This window comes from Furipterus horrens, unplaced genomic scaffold, assembly GCF_987537825.1.
Source record: "Furipterus horrens unplaced genomic scaffold, mFurHor1.1.pri manual_scaffold_8, whole genome shotgun sequence".
In the NCBI taxonomy this organism is placed as follows: domain Eukaryota; kingdom Metazoa; phylum Chordata; class Mammalia; order Chiroptera; family Furipteridae; genus Furipterus; species Furipterus horrens.
This window is the reverse complement of record NW_028327178.1, coordinates 65,128,273-65,145,689: the sequence shown is the minus strand read 5'-3', so window position 1 is coordinate 65,145,689 and position 17,417 is coordinate 65,128,273. Positions and strand designations below refer to the sequence as shown.

At 42.0% G+C, this 17,417-nt stretch overlaps 1 protein-coding gene across 2 annotated transcripts; it reads right to left on the bottom strand.

Annotated features, from left to right (window-relative positions):
• Nucleotides 1–9,681: 9,681 nt before the first annotated feature.
• On the bottom strand, nt 9,682–16,910 carry CD93 (CD93 molecule). Of its 2 annotated transcripts, none has more exons than XM_090285967.1 (2): nt 14,809–16,910; nt 9,682–9,762 (listed from the first exon to the last, which is right to left on the bottom strand). In XM_090285967.1, exons 1-2 carry the CDS (start codon nt 16,722–16,724, stop codon nt 9,693–9,695), a joined length of 1,986 nt encoding a protein of 661 aa, XP_090142093.1. In that variant the 5' UTR covers nt 16,725–16,910; the 3' UTR covers nt 9,682–9,692. The 2 variants fall into 2 exon arrangements, with proteins under 2 accessions (XP_090142093.1, XP_090142094.1); XM_090285968.1 differs by lacking the exon at nt 9,682–9,762 and adding an exon at nt 14,245–14,534 and having other exon boundaries at nt 14,809–16,909.
• Between the last annotated feature and the right edge of the window lie 507 nt (nt 16,911–17,417).

Below are 17,417 nucleotides of genomic sequence, written 5' to 3'. Positions count from 1 at the left end.
AAGAAGTATATTAACAACAACACACTCATAGTAGGGGACTTTAACACTCCATTATCAACAATAGACAGATCATCCAAGCAAAGAAACACCAAGGATATACAGGCATTGAACAATACACTAAACCACATAAACTTAACTGATATATATAGAACTTTTCACCCCAAAGAAGCAAAATATACATTCTTTTCAAATGCACATGGGACATTTTCAAAGATAGACCACATGATAGGACACAAAACAAGCCTCAACAAAGTCAAGAAAATTGAAATTATATCAAGAAACTTTTCAAACCACAATGCCTTGAAACTAAAAATCAACCTCAGAGAAAAAAATCAAAGACATACAAATTCATGGAGAATGCATAACATGCTATTAAATAATGAATGGGTTAACAATGACATCAAAGGAGAAATCAATAAATTTCTGGAAGCTAATGTTAATGAACACACAACAGCCCAAAACCTATGGGACATAGCAAAAGCAGTCCTAAGAGGGAAGTTCACAGCAATACAAGCAATCTGAAAAAGAGAAGAATCTCAAATAAAAACCTAACCCTAAAGCTACAAAAACTAGAGGAACAACAACAAACAAAGCCTAGGGCAAGAAGAAGGAAGGAAATCATCAAGATCAGAGCAGAATTAAATTATATAGAGACCAAACAAACATTCAAAATATGAATAAAACTAGGAGCTGATTCATTGAAAAAAAACAAACAAAATCGACAAGCCATTAGCCAGGCTCATAGAGAAAAAAAGAGAGTAGATCCAAATAAACAAAATCAGAAACAAAAAAGGAGAAATCACGTCTGATACCAGAGCCATACAAAGAATTGGAAGAAATTACTACAAACAACTGTATGCAAGAAATTTGATAACCTAGAAGAATTGGACAAATTTCTAGAAACATATAATCTTCCAAAACTGAATCAAGAAGTAGAAAGTCTCAACAGATCAATAGCAAAGAAGTAAATTGAAACAGTAATCAAAAATCTCCTGGCGCACAAAAGCCCTGGACCGGATGGCTTCACAGGCAAATTTTACAAAATATTTATGGAAGAACTAACTCCTAACCTTCTCAAACTATTCCAAAAAATACAACAAGAGGGAAAACTCCCAAACTCTTTCTATGACGTTTTTATTACCCTAATTCCAAAACCAGGTCTAGACACAACAAAGAAAGAAAACTACAGGCCACTATCACTGATGATCATTAATGCTAAAATCCTCAACAAAATATTGGCAAACCGGATCCAGCAACACATTAAAAAGATCATACACCACAATCAAGTGGGATTAATCCCAAGGATACAAGGATGGTTTAATATTCACAAATCAATAAATATAATACATCACCTAAAAAAAATGAAAGACAAAAATCACATGATTATATCAATAGATGCAGAAAAAGCTTTTGATATAGTACAACACACATTTATGATGAAAACACTAAGCAAACTGGGAACAGAGGGAGCATACGTTAACATAGTTAAGGCTATATATGAGAAGCCTGAAGCCAACGTCATACTCAATGGAAAAAAACTGAAAGCATTCCCCCTGAAATGAGGAACAAGACAATAATGTCCACTCTCTCCAATCCTGTTCAACATAGTGTTGGAAGTCCTAGCCACAGCAATCAGACAAGAAAAAGAAATAAAAAGCAACCAAGTTGGGAAAGAAGAAATAAAATTGTCATTATTTGAAGATGACATGATAGCATCCATAGAAAACCCTATAAACTGCACTATAAGACTACTCAATATAATAAGTGAATTTGGCAAAATAGCAGGATACAAAATAAATATATAGAAATCTAAGGCATTTCTGTACACCAACAATAAAATATCAGAGACAGAGACAAAAAAGAAAATACCATTTACTATATCCCGTCGGCAGCCGTCCGTCTTGAGAGACAATGGTGTAGCTTCTTAAGAGTCTATCTGCACCGCCGAGAATGGTTGTGCAGTCCGACTAGGGAGTGACACGGTATCTGTCTCCTCCCGTGTTGAATCGACATCTTGTGATGACGCTGGAGTGTCCTCTCCAGTGAAGCTGAAGCTACAGAGCCTGGGCAGGGTGATATGGAGGGTCTGCTGTTGCCCATGCAGCAGACCCCCCCTCTCTTCGCAGCTGAAGGGTCCAAGGGAAAGACGGAGTCGATACAGCTTGGGTTCAGGTGCGCCGCAGGAGTTGCCGGTGTTGACTACAACGTCAAACCGCCTTAGGGACTCCGGCTCCGGATTTTCTGTCGGGGTTTACTCCCTTAGCCTTTCCCCTGAAGAGGTATGCCGCAAGGCAGCAGAGGTTTTTTGGAGTCAGAGTTTTCCTTCTCTGATGTGCCCTGACTGGAAGATCGAACCAGCGACACTTAGCTCACAGGCCGACGCTCAATCCACTGAGCCAAACCAGCCAGGCATTTACTATAGCAACAAAAAAAATAAAGTACCTAGGAATAAACTTAACCAAAGAGATAAAAGACCTGTACTCTAAAAATTGGATAACATTGAAGAAAGAAATTAAGGAAGATACAAATAAATTGAAGCAAATACCATGTTCTTGAATGGGAAGAATCAACATCATCAAAATGGCCATACTACCCAAAGCAATTTACAGATTCAATGCAATCCCTATTAAAATACCAATGACATATTTCACTGACCTAGAACAAATACTCCAAAAATTCATATAAAACCAAAAGAGACCCCGAATAGCAAAAGAAATCTTGAAACAGAAGAACACAGCAGGAGTAATCACAATACCAGACATCAAACAATACTACAAAGCCACTGTGATCAAAAGAGTCTGGTACTGGCATAAGAACAGACATATAGATCAATGGAACAGAATAGAGAGTCCAGAAATAAATCCAGGACTATACAATCAACTAATATTTGATAAAAATAGGAAGGAACATAAAATAGAGTGAGAAGAGCTTCTTCAACAAATGATGCTGGGAGAACTGGACAGGGACATGTAAAAACATGAAACTAGACCATCAACTTACACCACACACGAGAATAACCTCAAGATGGATCAAAGACTTAAATGTAAGCTGTGACATCATAAAAGTCCTAGAGGAGAACAGTCAGGAAAATTTCAGATATTCCACTTAACAGTATTTTCACGGATACATCTCTGAAGGCAAAAGAAATAAAGGGAAAAATAAACAAATGGGACTACATAAAAATAAAGTTTCTGCTCAGCAAAAGAAAACATCAGCAAGATGAAAAGGAAACCAATCATATGGGAAAACATATTTTCCCATGATATATCAGAGAGAGGATTGATCTCCAAAATATATAAAGAGCTTATATGACTAAACATCAAGAAAACAGACAACCCAATTAAAAAATGGGCAATGAATTGATTCAACATTTCTCCAAGGAGGACATACAGATGGCCTGTAAATATGTGAAAAAATGCTCAACATCAGCAACCATTGGAGAGATACAAATTAAAACCACAATGAGATATCACCTCACACCTGCCAGAATGGTTATTATTAATAAATCAATAAACAAATGCTGGCAAGGATGTGGAGAAAATGGAACCCTAGTGCACTGTTAGTGGGAATGCAGACTGGTACAGCCATTGTGAAAGACAGTGTGGAATTTCCTCAAAAACTTAAAAATGGAACTGCCTTTTGACCCAGCAATTCCATTGTATTCTGAAACACCAATTCAAAAGAACTTATGCACCCTTATGGTCATAGCAGTGCTATTTACAATAGCCAAGTGTTAGAAATAGCCTAAGTCCCCATCAGTAGATGAACGGATTAAAAACTCTGCTACATCTCGTCGTCGTCGTCGTCGTCGGCAGCCGTCCGTCTCGAGAGACGATGGTGTAGCTTCTTAAGAGTCTATCTGCACCGCCGAGAATGGCTGTGCAGTCCGACTCGGGAGTGACACGGTATCTGTCTCCTCCCGTGTTGAATCGACATCTTACGATGACGCTGGAGTGTCCTCTCCAGTGAAGCTGAAGCTACAGAGCCTGGGCAGGGTGATATGGAGGGTCTGCTGTTGCCCATGCAGCAGACCCCCCCTCTCTTCGCAGCTGAAGGGTCCAAGGGAAAGATGGAGTCAATACAGCTTGGCTTCAGGTGTGCCGCAGGAGTTGCCGGTGTTGACTACAACGTCAAACCGCCTTAGGGACTCAGGCTCCGGATTTTCTGTCGGGGTTTACTCCCTTAGCCTTTCCCCTGAAGAGGTATGCCGCAAGGCAGCGGAGGTTTTTTGGAATCAGAGTTTTCCTTCTCTGATGTGCCCTGACTGGAAGATCGAACCAGCGACACTTAGCTCGCAGGCCGACGCTCAATCCACTGAGCCAAACCAGCCAGGGCTTTCTGCTACATCTACACAACGCAATACTACACAGCAGAAAGAAAGGAGGAATCCCTACCTTTTGCATTAACATGGATGGAACTAGAGACTATTATAATAAGTGAAGTAAGCTAGTCAGGGAAAGACAACTACCATATGATCTCACTTATAAGAGGAATCTAATGAACACAATAAACTAATAAGGAGAACAGAACCAGAGACATGGAAACATGGAATAGACTGAGAGATGCCAGAGGGGTGGGAGGAGGCGGGAATGGTGGAAAGAAGGGAAATGGATTAGTCAAGGAACATGTATGAATAACTCATGGACATGGACAATGATGTGGAGATTGACTTTGGGAGCATGGGATAAGCTGAGCAGAGGAGGGCAAAGGGGAAAAAAATTAGGACAATTGTAATAGAATAAACAAGAACTTTTAAAAAGTTATTTGGTGTGAGGACAGTAGAGTCTGTAAGGCTCCCTCACCCCAGATGCCAAGGAGTGGTCTGCTTAGAGATAATAATTAGATTTGAATGCATAGTGCACCTGCAGTTATATAGGCATTGATGGAATATTTTGGCTACTTGTCGGCTTTGTCTATGCATAACATATAAGAGGTGGAACCGCCACAGGAATGCGGCGGTGACCGGCAGAAGTGTTGCACAGCAAGTGGCGAGGTTCACGCGGTGAGAAACGGGAGTATGGTTGGCAGCTGGCTGCTGGTTCAGCTCACACTGTAGTGGAGGGCAAGCATGAATGCTGTAATATCTGCAATAAAGGAATGTCACATATTTTTCTGATTGCCAGACAAGAAGAATCTGCCTTGGTTCCATGACAATTGGAAAAAAACCTGAACAAAAGTTAATACTCGTCACATGCAACAGATTAATCAGGAATATCAGTTTTAATAGTTTGACAAAATGTAATTTCAGGTGAAAATGTCCAAAAAGTTTTAATTCTTATTGGTAAAAGAAGCAATCTGTCAAATAAGTATCAATCACCTAACCATGAAGCTTTAAGTAGAAGACAAAACTGATAGAAACACAAGAAAATGTGAGAAAGCCACATCATGTGGGAGATGACATGGGCAAAGACAATGGGCAGGTCTGATGTGACTGATGTGCAAAACCTGCATCCAACATACACATTGTGACCTTGAGGATAGGAGTAGGATATATAGACACTTTATACTTTTGGGCATGCAGGTGATGGTTTTGATAAGGAAATGAAATATTTAGTTTGGGACATAATCTTTTGGGGGAAAGGAAGACCCCGGAGAAAAAAGGTAAAAAACACAATTATTTTTTTCCACTTCAACAGTTTCATTGTTTTCATGTGATGTTTGAACATGAAGGAGCTCAACAGAGCAGAAGTCATGGACCCAGCTTAAGGCCTTATAATATAAATTATGTGGACAGGCATTTTTAAAATGTGAAGTGGAAGAGATAAAAAAGCCTTGCTGGAAAAGGTGACAAGAACACGATGCAGACTTCCAGCCAAGATGGAGACCTAGAGTGACACGCTCCATCTCCCTCCACAACTAAGAAGGAATACAGCTACCACAAAACCAGAAATAACCAGAAGTTCCAGAAAATAAAGCTACGTTTAAATCCAATGTATAAAGTTATAAACAAGTAGTGCTCATCCAGACAGGTAGGAAGAGTGAAGCTGGGGCAGAGAGGTCAAGCTGTGCTGGCAGTGGCAGCTGTCGTGATGGCAACAGGAGTGGTAAGCACAGACATCCATATTTAAGAGGAGGTGAGAAGCACCTGGGGAGCACCCCCAGCTGCAAACCAAAGCTGTCAGCTTGCAATTCCAATGCAGGGGAAGGCAGACCCCCATTGCCTTGGACTGTGAGGGCCAGAGGCCGTGGGGACAGAGGAGGAGGCTCCCGATCTCTCAGCAGAGAGTGAACAACAGGAATCCATCTTGGACCCTGCCCCCACACAAAATGCCACAGCATGGTGAGAAGGATCGCCCAGTAGTGATGAGTGCACAAGGCTCCGCCTCCTATAGCATAGGAGGTGTGACAGTCCTGCCCAGGAAGCAAAGATAAACAAAACTGTCAGGATGTAACAGATCATGATAGTGATCCCAGTGATGCAGATGACCAGTCAGCAAATATCTAATCTAACAAAGCAACAGATATGAAATCTTTCTGAGGCACACTTCAGAGCTTTGGTTATATGAATGCTCACAGACCTAACAGCAGATCTTAAACAAGATGGGAAAAGAATGAAGGCTAGTCCTGCTGAAATGAATGAAAACACATATGAAACTAGTGGTGAGAAAAAGAAAACCAGGGATCAAATCAACAAATCTGAACATAGGGAAGGAACAGTCAACCAGGGCAGAAAGAGGAAACAAAAAGTGAGGAAAATGAGGAGAGGCTCAGAAACCTATGGGGCAGTTATAAGCAGGCCAACATCCGAATCATAGGGTTGCCAGAAGGTGAAGAAGAAGAACTAGAAATTGAAAAATTATGTGAGAAAATAATGAAGCAGAACTTCCCTAACTTGGGGAAAGAAATAGACTTACACGTCCAGGAAGCACAGAAAGTTCCAAAAAAAATGGACTCAGGGAGAAACACACAAGGACACATTATAATCAAAATGTCAAAAATTAAAGATAAAGAGAGAATCTTAAAAGCAGTAAGAAAGAAAAGAATTACATACAAAGGGGTCCCAATAAGACTATCTGCTGATTTCTCAAAAGAAACTGCAGGCAAGGGACTGGCAAGAAATATTCAAAGTAATAAAAAGCAAAAACCTATGACCACAGTTACTCTATCCAGCGAAGCTGTCATTCAGAATAGAAGGGCTGAGAAAATGCTTCCAGGACTAAGTAAAACTGAAGAAGTTCATCAGATCCACACCACTGTTATATGAAATGTTAAAGGGACTTGTTTAGGAGAAAGAGGATGAAAACTATGAACATTAAAATAAAAACTGTATCACAACAACCAACAGCAGAAGCTAGGGAATTGAAACAAAGGCAAACTAAGAAGAAAACAAGAGTGGGAAAAGAATTATAGGTATGGGGAACATTTTGGGGAGAGGTCAGTGGAGAGGGGGAAGGGGGAAAGGGAGGGAGATGGTACAGAAATTAAGAAGCATAGTAGGAGGGAGTGGAGTATATAGGAAGATGTTGAGAAGAACTATATACACAACCAATGGGCATGGACTAAGCGGGAGACAACTGGAGGGAGGGGGTTGACTGAGTGGAGGGGAACAAAGGGAAAAGAATTTGGGACAACTGTAACAGCATAACCAATAAAGCATATTAAAAAAAAAAAACAAAAATAAAAACAATGCAAAGGGTATTTGGTCCTCAGCCAAGGTCAGCAGAAACAGAGTTCTGCTGTTCTGCAAGTATTGACCAGGAAGTTACAGAGGCAATGAGGGCAAATGGCCCTTAATTACCTCAAACTAAAAAAGCAGATGTATGAACAGTGACCCAATGATCTTTACCACATCTAGACCAACATCCACCCACCTCTCTCCTCTCTCTGTCTCTTTCTCTCTGTGTGTGTCTCTCTCTGTCTCTGTCTCTCTCTCCCTCTCTCTCTTTCTCCCTCTCTTTCTCTCTGTTTCTCTCACTCTCTTCTCTCTTTCCCACCTTTTCTCTTTTTTTATCCATCCAGTTTTTTTTTAATGGAGGGCATGGTTTTTGTTCAACTATAGTTAACATTCAATATCATTCCATATTAGTTTCAGGTTCACAGCGTAGTGTTAGACAAATATTTCTTTCCTTCCTTCCTTCCTTCCTTCCTTTCCTCCTTCCTTTCTTCTTTCTTTCCTTTCTTCTTTCCTTGCTTCCTTTTTTCCTTCCTTCCTTCTTAAACTTCTTCTACAGAATTGAATTCTCTGGACTAATTTCAACCACAAGAGTACTACAACATCCAAGTCAATGATGACAAACCTCAAATAAGTACCCAACAAATGGCTTTCAGTGCAATGTAACAGCTGTGGTGAATTCTGTCTGTGGGCACCTAGCGTCTCAGGGAAGGCATGTATGTGCAGTCCTGTGAAGAGCATTCTGTTTAGTCAGATTCCCAGAGAGTGATTGCTGGCCTCATCAATTATCCTGGATCTCTCTCTCTCTCTCTCTCTCTCTCTCTCTCTCTCTCTCTCTCTCTCTCTCTCTCTCTCTGTCTCTCTCTCTCTGTCTCTCTCTGTCTCTCTCTGTCTCTCTCTCTCTCTCTGTCTCTCTCTCTCTCTCTCTCTCTCCCTCCCTCTCCAATTTATTAGTCCTTCATTTTTTTCTGAGAAGGATCAGCCAGGAGGCATAAAGAACTTGAGAAAACTGTATTCTTCTTAAGCAGATGTAATGTCAAAATATAATTCAGGGAAAATAAAACTGAGCCTTTTTGGTTTTCAGGTTTATTTGTCTCCTCTTACTGAATACACTTCTGTCAGCTAAGAACTTAAGATGCTTATTCAATTTATGTTTAAAGTCATGGAATGTGCATAATATATGTTAGTCTTTAGTTTTTCCTTTTAACCTGTTACAGATGTACTTTGTATTGTGCAACAGATATGTCTGTATAAATTGAATTTTTTATAAGTAAATCATATCTGACAAATTCACCTAGTATTTAAGTCATTTTAGTTAGCAGATTGCAGAAGTCATCAGTACTCACCATTAAAATTTGGCATTTTTGCTCATGAGATTTTCCTAAGACAGAAAACACTGGCGTCAGGTTTTTCTGTGTGAAACAGAAGGATGTTAAAATTGTGTGTGTGTGTTTATGAGTGTGTGTCTGTGTGTTTGTGTATATGTTTGTATATTTGTGGGTGCTGTTTTGTGTTTGTGTTTGTGTTGTGTTTGTGATGCACATACAGAGGTATGTGTGTTGAGGGTCAGCCATAGTTGTTCATATTAAGATAAAATTTTTAAATGCATTTCGTTAGTGACTAGACTGCTTAAAAGATCAGCTTCATTTAACCTTCAGTAATGAGTGTTTATCCAAAGTGTTATGTCCATTAGCATAGCAGTAGAGCACTCGATCTTACCTAAGCCTTGTTCTTGCCAGTAGATCATCTGCAAAGCAGGTGGACTTAGAATTGACCACCATCTGCTACCCCAACTTACGCTCACAATGAGATTTATGCAGCCAAAGAATGAATGATCTGGTCAGCCTGTCCAATTAGTTAAATAAACTGAAACGCTTTGCTGACAAACTGATGATAATTATCCTCTGATAATGAGAGAATGGTGTTTTTCATCACTCCAGTAGAACATGTTTAATCCTGCACCAAGTGTCACCCATGCAATTAAAACAATGCAGGAAATTAAGTGGTGAAGATGGAGTCACCGGAGAGTGGAGTCTGAATTTGAAGGCAAAATTTGAAAGCACCTGATCAGGCCTGGGTCTCAGATGCTGGGGCACTGGTCACACTGCAGTCCAGTCCCTCTGTATGTCCATGTTCCCGAGGGCAGAGTGCTAAGAGACAGTGCAGATAGGGGGAACTTGCCTTGCACCCACCTAGTGCTCTTGGGTTATTGCTGCCTCCCGTAAGTGAAGAGGTGGAAAGGAGGCAGTCATATTACTTTCTTTTATCAATTCATTGAAAAGGAATATGGATACATTTAATGATCATACATGCAAGTCTGCCATGTATTTTGAGTTGTTATGAAATAAATTAAAACAAGTTGATAACAAATGCATTTCAGAGTTTATTAGAATAGGTGCACAATAAAAGCAAATAAGACAACAAACCTGCCACTTCTTGAGGCTGACCCAAGAGGTCATTCTGTTTCTCAGAATTCTGAAAATCATTGTTGTGTTTAACTGTTCCCTCCCCACAGCCTGCAAAATTCTTATGCCTGTGATGAAAATTAACACTACATTAAAATTCCATGATTCCAGAATTAGTGGAACAAATTTTAAATACACTCTTTTAAAAATACATTCTCATTTAGCTTTCATGAAGTGATTATAGACATTTATAATCACATCTAATATAACAAAACAAGAACTTGCATACAACATTGTTCAAGCTTAACCAAATATGCAAAAAATAAACTTCAGCCCAGGGGAGCAGAGGGCAAAATCTGCTGAAAGAAAACACTTTCCACCTTAAAGATTAAAGGAACAATTAAGGAAAAGAATTCTAGAGTTTATTCCTAAAATAGATGGGCATTAACTCTAAGAACAGACCAAAACACAATTTAATTTCTATAAAAGTGATTCAGTTAACATTAGTTCCTGGAATCTGGAATGGAACAAAGTATTTGTGTTGCATAGTAGGGAGCTTTGATTATTGTCTTTTTATTTTGTTTGACTCCACAAACCACACAGATTTAAGCAATGGGTTTTGCAGCCATATAGGAACAGATGTTTTCAGGGCTCATATCTCAGATTCCCACACTGAATCTATTGTTTAAGATGATGGAAATATGTAGAGCCATTGCATGATTTGCAGCTGCTAGAAAGCAATGTTTTCCTGTTTTCCTGATCTTAAACAATGGAGACACTCAGAAGAAAAATAATACAAAAGGGCATTCCTATATTTGCTTTAAAAAACTGCATTCTTTTGAAGTTAGTATTTTTTTTTGTCCAATATCATCTCTCCTCTTTTAATTTTCACAAAAATATGTATGGAAAAGAAAGTTGGAATAAAAGCAACTAATGATGAAGTCTATATTCTTCAAAGTTTTCCCTGTGCTGAGTCCATCACAATATGCTCAGACAAATGTTCATGATTAGAACATGAAAAACAATAGCAAAGCATGCATGTGTGTTTAAGAGAAAAGAGATTCATTTCCTACTCAGTTCCTCCTTCATGGTGTACATGAGCTTATATTATATGCTTAACTTTTTATTCTACTTGTTTGCCTCATCATGGGAAAATGTGAGGAGGAGCTTTTGCCAAGGGCTGCTAGGCTATAACTGAATAACACTTAAGGCTAGAGATGGCCTTGCAAAGCTAGGCAGTGACTGCACTCCAGAGTCCCTCTGTCCTCAATTCAGAAACCATTTAATTCACTCACTTAATGCTGCTGGGAAGACATCATGTGGATGTGTGGCATCCCAATGTTAGCACTACAATTATCAAGCTGTCCTCAATGGCTGTTTGTACCTTAAGGCCATGCTGTTGAGCAGTGGTAAGTCATCCTACAAAGGACAGTCTCCAAGTTCAAAACTCTTGAGATATTATTAGATAGTTGCCCCACCCTTGGTTTTCTCCATGCCTCAGATTCCCTAGGGTGAATTGTTCTCTTGCATCATGCTTCTCCAAATGATAATGAAGAAAAAAGAGCAATGATTGTCCCTAAAAGTCAGAAATGGGTCGAATAGGCTGTCTGTTTAAAGGTGTAAATTATCTGCCTTGGTAGGTGAAGGGTAGGAATAAGTGAGTTTGTTGAAAATATGTTTCCCAAATTTTCCTAGAATGATTGAAACTATGGGAAATACTGTTTGGACAAATGTGTCTATTACCTTTGAGCCCGTTATCAAGTAAAACCTTGTCCTTCTCCCCATTGTCTCACTTGTTCTGCTGCTTGGCAGGTCAGGAAAGAACAGCACCTGGTCTGTCCCCACCCAGGGACATGTTTGGAGGCATCTGCACATGCAGAGCCACCTCTCTACATGCTCAGTTCCATCCATTTCTCTAGTGTGTCACAGCGAGGGCACCTGAGATCCCTATAAATAAATGGGCCACATAGCTGATGGGCACCTGTTTATTCATAGCTGTGGCCCTGAGTTACTCAATACAAGGGTTTGAATACCTCAGACAGAATTACAGCAGTTTTAAATGGGAGAATAATGCATCTCTTTGAGGACAGTAGTTTCATCAGATAATCTGCATGAGGTAATCCAGGTTGAAGATCTTGGCCACTTGGTGGGCAGTGGTGTGAGATCAGAAAAACTCACTGGTGTTTGGAGGGCCAACTCTGCTAGAGCAGATTCTGAGAAACTGCTATTTATCAACCATTTATTTCCTTGTGGGTTCCACAGTGGGGATCTGTGTAGTCTCCTTGGCGAAGAGAACTAGGCTTCCTATTCCTACCACAGAAAAATTTAAACAGAGACCAGAAAATGAGGCAGAGCTGAAGAATTGAACACTGTGAAATGAGCTGGTAATCTCAGCCAATTCAAATAGCAACGTCTCCTTATACCAAATGAAAAGAAAAACTGTAAAGGTCTAGGGGTAAAGCTGTTGAATTTGCATTCATTTCATGCAAGTGCAGATACTGATCTGCAATACGTATGGCCAAATCTTTAAAATCATCTGAATGGCCAAGCAGTTGGTTCTCATAGAACAAGCTGCCAAGGGTCCTATGGCCAATGGACAAAGCTTTTGTCTCCTTGAATAAACACCACTTATTCCAAGTGAAAACTGACTTTAAAAAGCAGAAGTTCCAAACCCCAGAGCTTTCATGTATCTTCTCTTTTGCAACCCACTGCAGTTTTCCGTTTGCTTAATTAAAAAATAATAAACTATAGCATCTACATTTCAAAATTAGCTATATATCTATATCTATCTATTTATATATCTATATCTATATCATCTATATATATATATACTTGACTCTGAAGGTTGGCTGTGCACTTGCCACTATTCCTACCCACAGTGTTGAACTCTGGGACAGTTGCATTTCTAAGACAAAACCAGAAACAATAGGGTGTTCTCCTTCTGAGAGAGTTTATAGTCTCTGGAAGGAAAAAACATTCCCTTTGTCCTTCTGCATAGTGGCAGCAAAGAGCCCGCAGACCACTGAAGGCCTTGCAGTGTCACTCAGGCAGCTCTAACAATTTTGACCAACCAGTTGCTTTCTGGCTACACAGGCAGAACCTCATATTATTGACCACATTGTAAGGGAAAATCTTTGCAAGTCAGACCTTAAAAATGAGGATATAAAGAAAGTTGTTCTGAGCTGTTTTTATAGTTGCCAGTGATTTTAGTTATTCTTTTTTTACTCTCTTCCTTCCCAGCTTCACCCACCTCTTTAAGGAAAAGAGAGAGAGGTGACACAAGTTTCTGAAGCAGCACTGGGACAATCATCCTGCATGACTCATCCTTGACTTTTTTGTGTGCTACAACCACAAATCAGGATCAAGGTGTCAGGATGCAATGTTGACTGTGAACTGTGCTAAAAAGCTTTATGATGACAGGTTTCAGAACTCAGCAAGTCATTTCATTCACACATCCTTTAGAAACAATCAGAATGAGAAACTTTCTAGTGCACCCTCCATCTACAGCCAAAGCACTCAGATACAGAGCTGCCTGAGGTGAAGGAAGGTCAGTCTGGTGAGGGGGATTCTTGGGGATATGCAGGCTTAGAGACAAGTTGTCCTTGGCTCTTTCCTTTTGAGTGTTCATCTCATCAATAACTAAGTCTGTATTGACATCAGAACATTTAAATGAATTCAAGTATTAGATTCAAGTATGTGTGAACAGACCCCTGGCCTCTCTCTTCAGCACTTTTGATTATTTATTTTCAAAACCATTTTAACTCTCTTCATACAACTTTTAACACATTTTCAGGCTTCACTGGCAAATAAACCCAATACAATTAGAAACATAAAACGAAGCAATGTGATTTCTAAACCCCCTACCTCTTCGCTAACTAAGCAATTAAGTGTATTTCTGGTCACTGTAGAGGATTTCAACATCAAGTTCAGAAGACTTGTGATAAGAAAAATGAATGAATGTAAATGTAAAGACATGTCTTCAGTTCTAAATATGTTCCCTTTGACAAAAGCAAACAAACAAAGAAAAAGAGCCTTTTATATAATTAAAAAATAATTGACTTATTTTCCATTATACTAAAAGAAACACATCATTCCAGTCCTAATTAGCATTATCAAACCCCTTTTCTTTTTAGATGAGTCTAGTAAGCGGGAAAGCAGTTCAAGGGAAGTTCATTAGCACCTGATTTGTAATACAAAATCAGCGGGGGGGAAAAAAAAAAACCAGTCACATTTGAATTTGAAAAGGGAATTCAAAAATTCCCACAATGATACCACCACCATGACCCATCGCTTCCACTTCAGGAATATCATACACATTTAGAATACACCTGCATATTCCAAGTTGCCAGGCTTTTAAGGAGAAAGTTTATAATTGTTTGCTAAGATTCAAGTACAGTCTTTCAGAAGTATGTGGGTCCTGCCTTTTGACAGGGGCTCTAAGCTCTGAGGATGGTGACAGCTGACTGACAGTGTCTCTGGGGCCACCTCATCTTCAGCAGTCTGTCCCAGGTGTTGGACTATAGAAAACAAAAGATGACAGCATTTGGAAGCTGCTGTGCCCTGCCATGCATATCTAGACTCTGAGAGAGGCCCATGTGCACCCATGCTGCAAGCAGGGCAACTGCCCTAAGAGAACTCCAGTATTTCTCCAGCTTGGCAGCAGGGTTAGGTTTATCATCCAGCATGAACAGCAGCTACCCTTGCCCTCTGCCTGTTTGTGCAGGGGTCTTTGCCCACCCACCTCCCTGTGTCTGCCCCCTCCTGCTCCCAGGCAACCTTACTCCTCTTTACCTGTACTGGTTCTCCATAGCCCTGCTTTCAGCTCGCCCTGGAGCCCAGGAGTAGCTGTCTGCTGCACTCTGAGGGTTCTTCTTTTCCTCTCTCTTGGCTCTCCGCTTGCGGTATACCAGCAGCCCTAGTGCCAGAGCCAGCAAGAGTAAAATGGCCACCACAGTGCCCAGGATGTAGAACAAAAGTAGTTTTTGCCCATCGGTGCCATCATCCCTTTGTTGGACTGTGAAATTCCCACCTGTAGACTCCTCTTGGCCAGTGGTGACCTTGGGGTGATTGTTGCTGGGCTCCTTCCAGATGTCAGGGGACCCAGTGGTAGCTAAAGTCTGGGGTGACATAAGGGTGATAGAGGCATTTGGTGGGAGGGAGGGTCTCCTCATGCTGGGTGCCACCTTGGAGGTGTCCTCAGGGTCCCCAGTTGGACTTGCTGTTGTAGTAGAAGGCACAAGTCTTCCCTCTCTATCTCCTGTGTTCTCCCCCTGGGGAGACTCCAAAGATGGTCCCAGGGACATGGGGCTTATGTTACAGGAGACCCCATTGGATGACAGATCCCTGTCTGGCAAACAGCCGCAGCGGAAGGACCCCTGCATGTTGAAGCATAAGCTTTCACAAATGTTGCCCTCTGAGCTCGCACACTCATCCACATCCTGGCACTGGGTGCCATCCTCCCCCGTCAAGACATAGCCATTCTCACAGGAGCAGTAGAAGGAGCCATCAGTGTTGGTGCAGCCCTGGGTGCAGGGTGAGTGGCCAGGGGCACACTCATCCACATCCTGACAGGATCCCTTTTCAGGGCCACCAGGTTCGTAGCCTACCCAGCACTGGCAGTGGAAGCCTCCAGGGGTGTTGATACACTCCTGGGAGCAGGGAGAGTCCTGGCACTCATCCACATCTACACAGTCCTGCTGAGTCGAGTCCAACTGGTAGCCTTGGGGGCAGTGGCATGTGTAGTTTTTCCCGAGGGGTCCAGGGATGCATGTGGCCAACCCTCTGCACGGGCTGGAGCTACAAGGGTTCCGGGACATACAGGTTACCAGGTCGTCCAGTAGCCGGAACCCTGGGTGGCAGCCACAGCGGAAGGATCCATCCCCCCCTTCAAAGCAGTCCTGATGGCAGCCTCCATTATTGAAGTTACAGCCGAGCTCAGGGCTGACACAGAGAGGTCCTGAGCTGTCCCAGTCAAACACATCAGTGGCCTTCTCCTTGCACAGGAAGAAATGCTGCCTACTATTATCCCCATCCCCACAGGCCACATTGGCCACAGAGGCAAAAGGCACAGCCTCCAAGGAGGAGCTGGTGGCCTGGAAGGGAGTGGTGTAGTTCACCTGGCCTGGGCCCCCCAGGGCCAGGGGCCGGCACATGCCTTTGAAGCTGAACTTGCACACGAAGCCCTTAATGCTGATTCCAGGAGAGCCCGGACTCCCACAGGGGCCCTCAGACCACTTGAGGAGGTGGCTGGTGAAGGATGAGTGGGACAGGTCCACCATCAGGGACACACAGCGCTTGGAGACACATGAGCTCTTGACCTCCTTGTGCCAGTTAGAATAAGATGTGTCCTCTCCGCCACCCACCCAGCTGAAACCCTTCAGAGGCAGGGTGAGGTTTAAGCACTTCCTCTTTTCCCGCTGGAGTCCTATCCAGAACTTGCCTTTCTGGGTTTCCAGGGACACTCCGGGCTCTAGGAGCTGGGCTAGTGCTTGCTGGATGTGCCAGGCCTCTTCCTCAGACCTCACCGTGGCCAGGTTGCCCCCGTTCTTGCTGCAGTGAAGCTGGGCTTCAGCTGCACTCAGCTTTCCCAGGTGGGCTGAGTAGCAGGCAGTTCCCGTACACACCACGGCCTGTTTCTCAGCACCAGTGCCCGCCACAGGCGGGCTCAGGAGCAGCAGCAGCAGCAGCAGGCCAGTGGAGATGGCCATTATTACCTCTGTGTTGCTCTCTGCCGAAGACTGGAAGCCTGGCAGTGACAGCGGCTGTCCCAGCTGAGCTCAGTGGGGACTTGAGGGCTCAGACACTGACACTTCAGCACAGAGAAAGACACAAAGGCTGTGGGCTTTTCTTGTCCCCTTGACCCAAGGTGCATCCTGTGCTTTTGTATTTCTTATTTCTCACCGGATACTGGGACTTCCTGCAGTGAATAGTTTTCTGAGTCCTGTTGCCTTCATCACGGTTTTGCTGTTCACAAAAGGAGCCAGGCAGCTTTGCTGGGTCCTGGCTAAGCGCTGGGAAAATGTGGCCACATGAGGAAAAAGATTGTTACAGTTCTGGGACTCCAGGTGCTTTATTTTGGTTACATTCTCTCCCATTTGTACAAGGAGCTTAAATGGCATGCTACAGATTGAGTGGAGGCTTTTGAGGGCCAGGACCTTGAAAAAGCTCACTGAGTAACCCATAATAAATTCCATTTTGGTTTGGAAACAACCAGAGATGGGAAAAAAATCCTCAGACTTCAGACATGAGGCCATGGATGGTTATAATGTTCAGCCTTTTTTAGAAGTAAACTAGATTTTTCTTCCGTCTATCTCACGTTCCCTTCAATTCTGGAAGTCTTTTTTTCTTTTATTCCCCTCATCATGAACTTTAAATAGAGAGACAGTTTTTAAATAGAAACT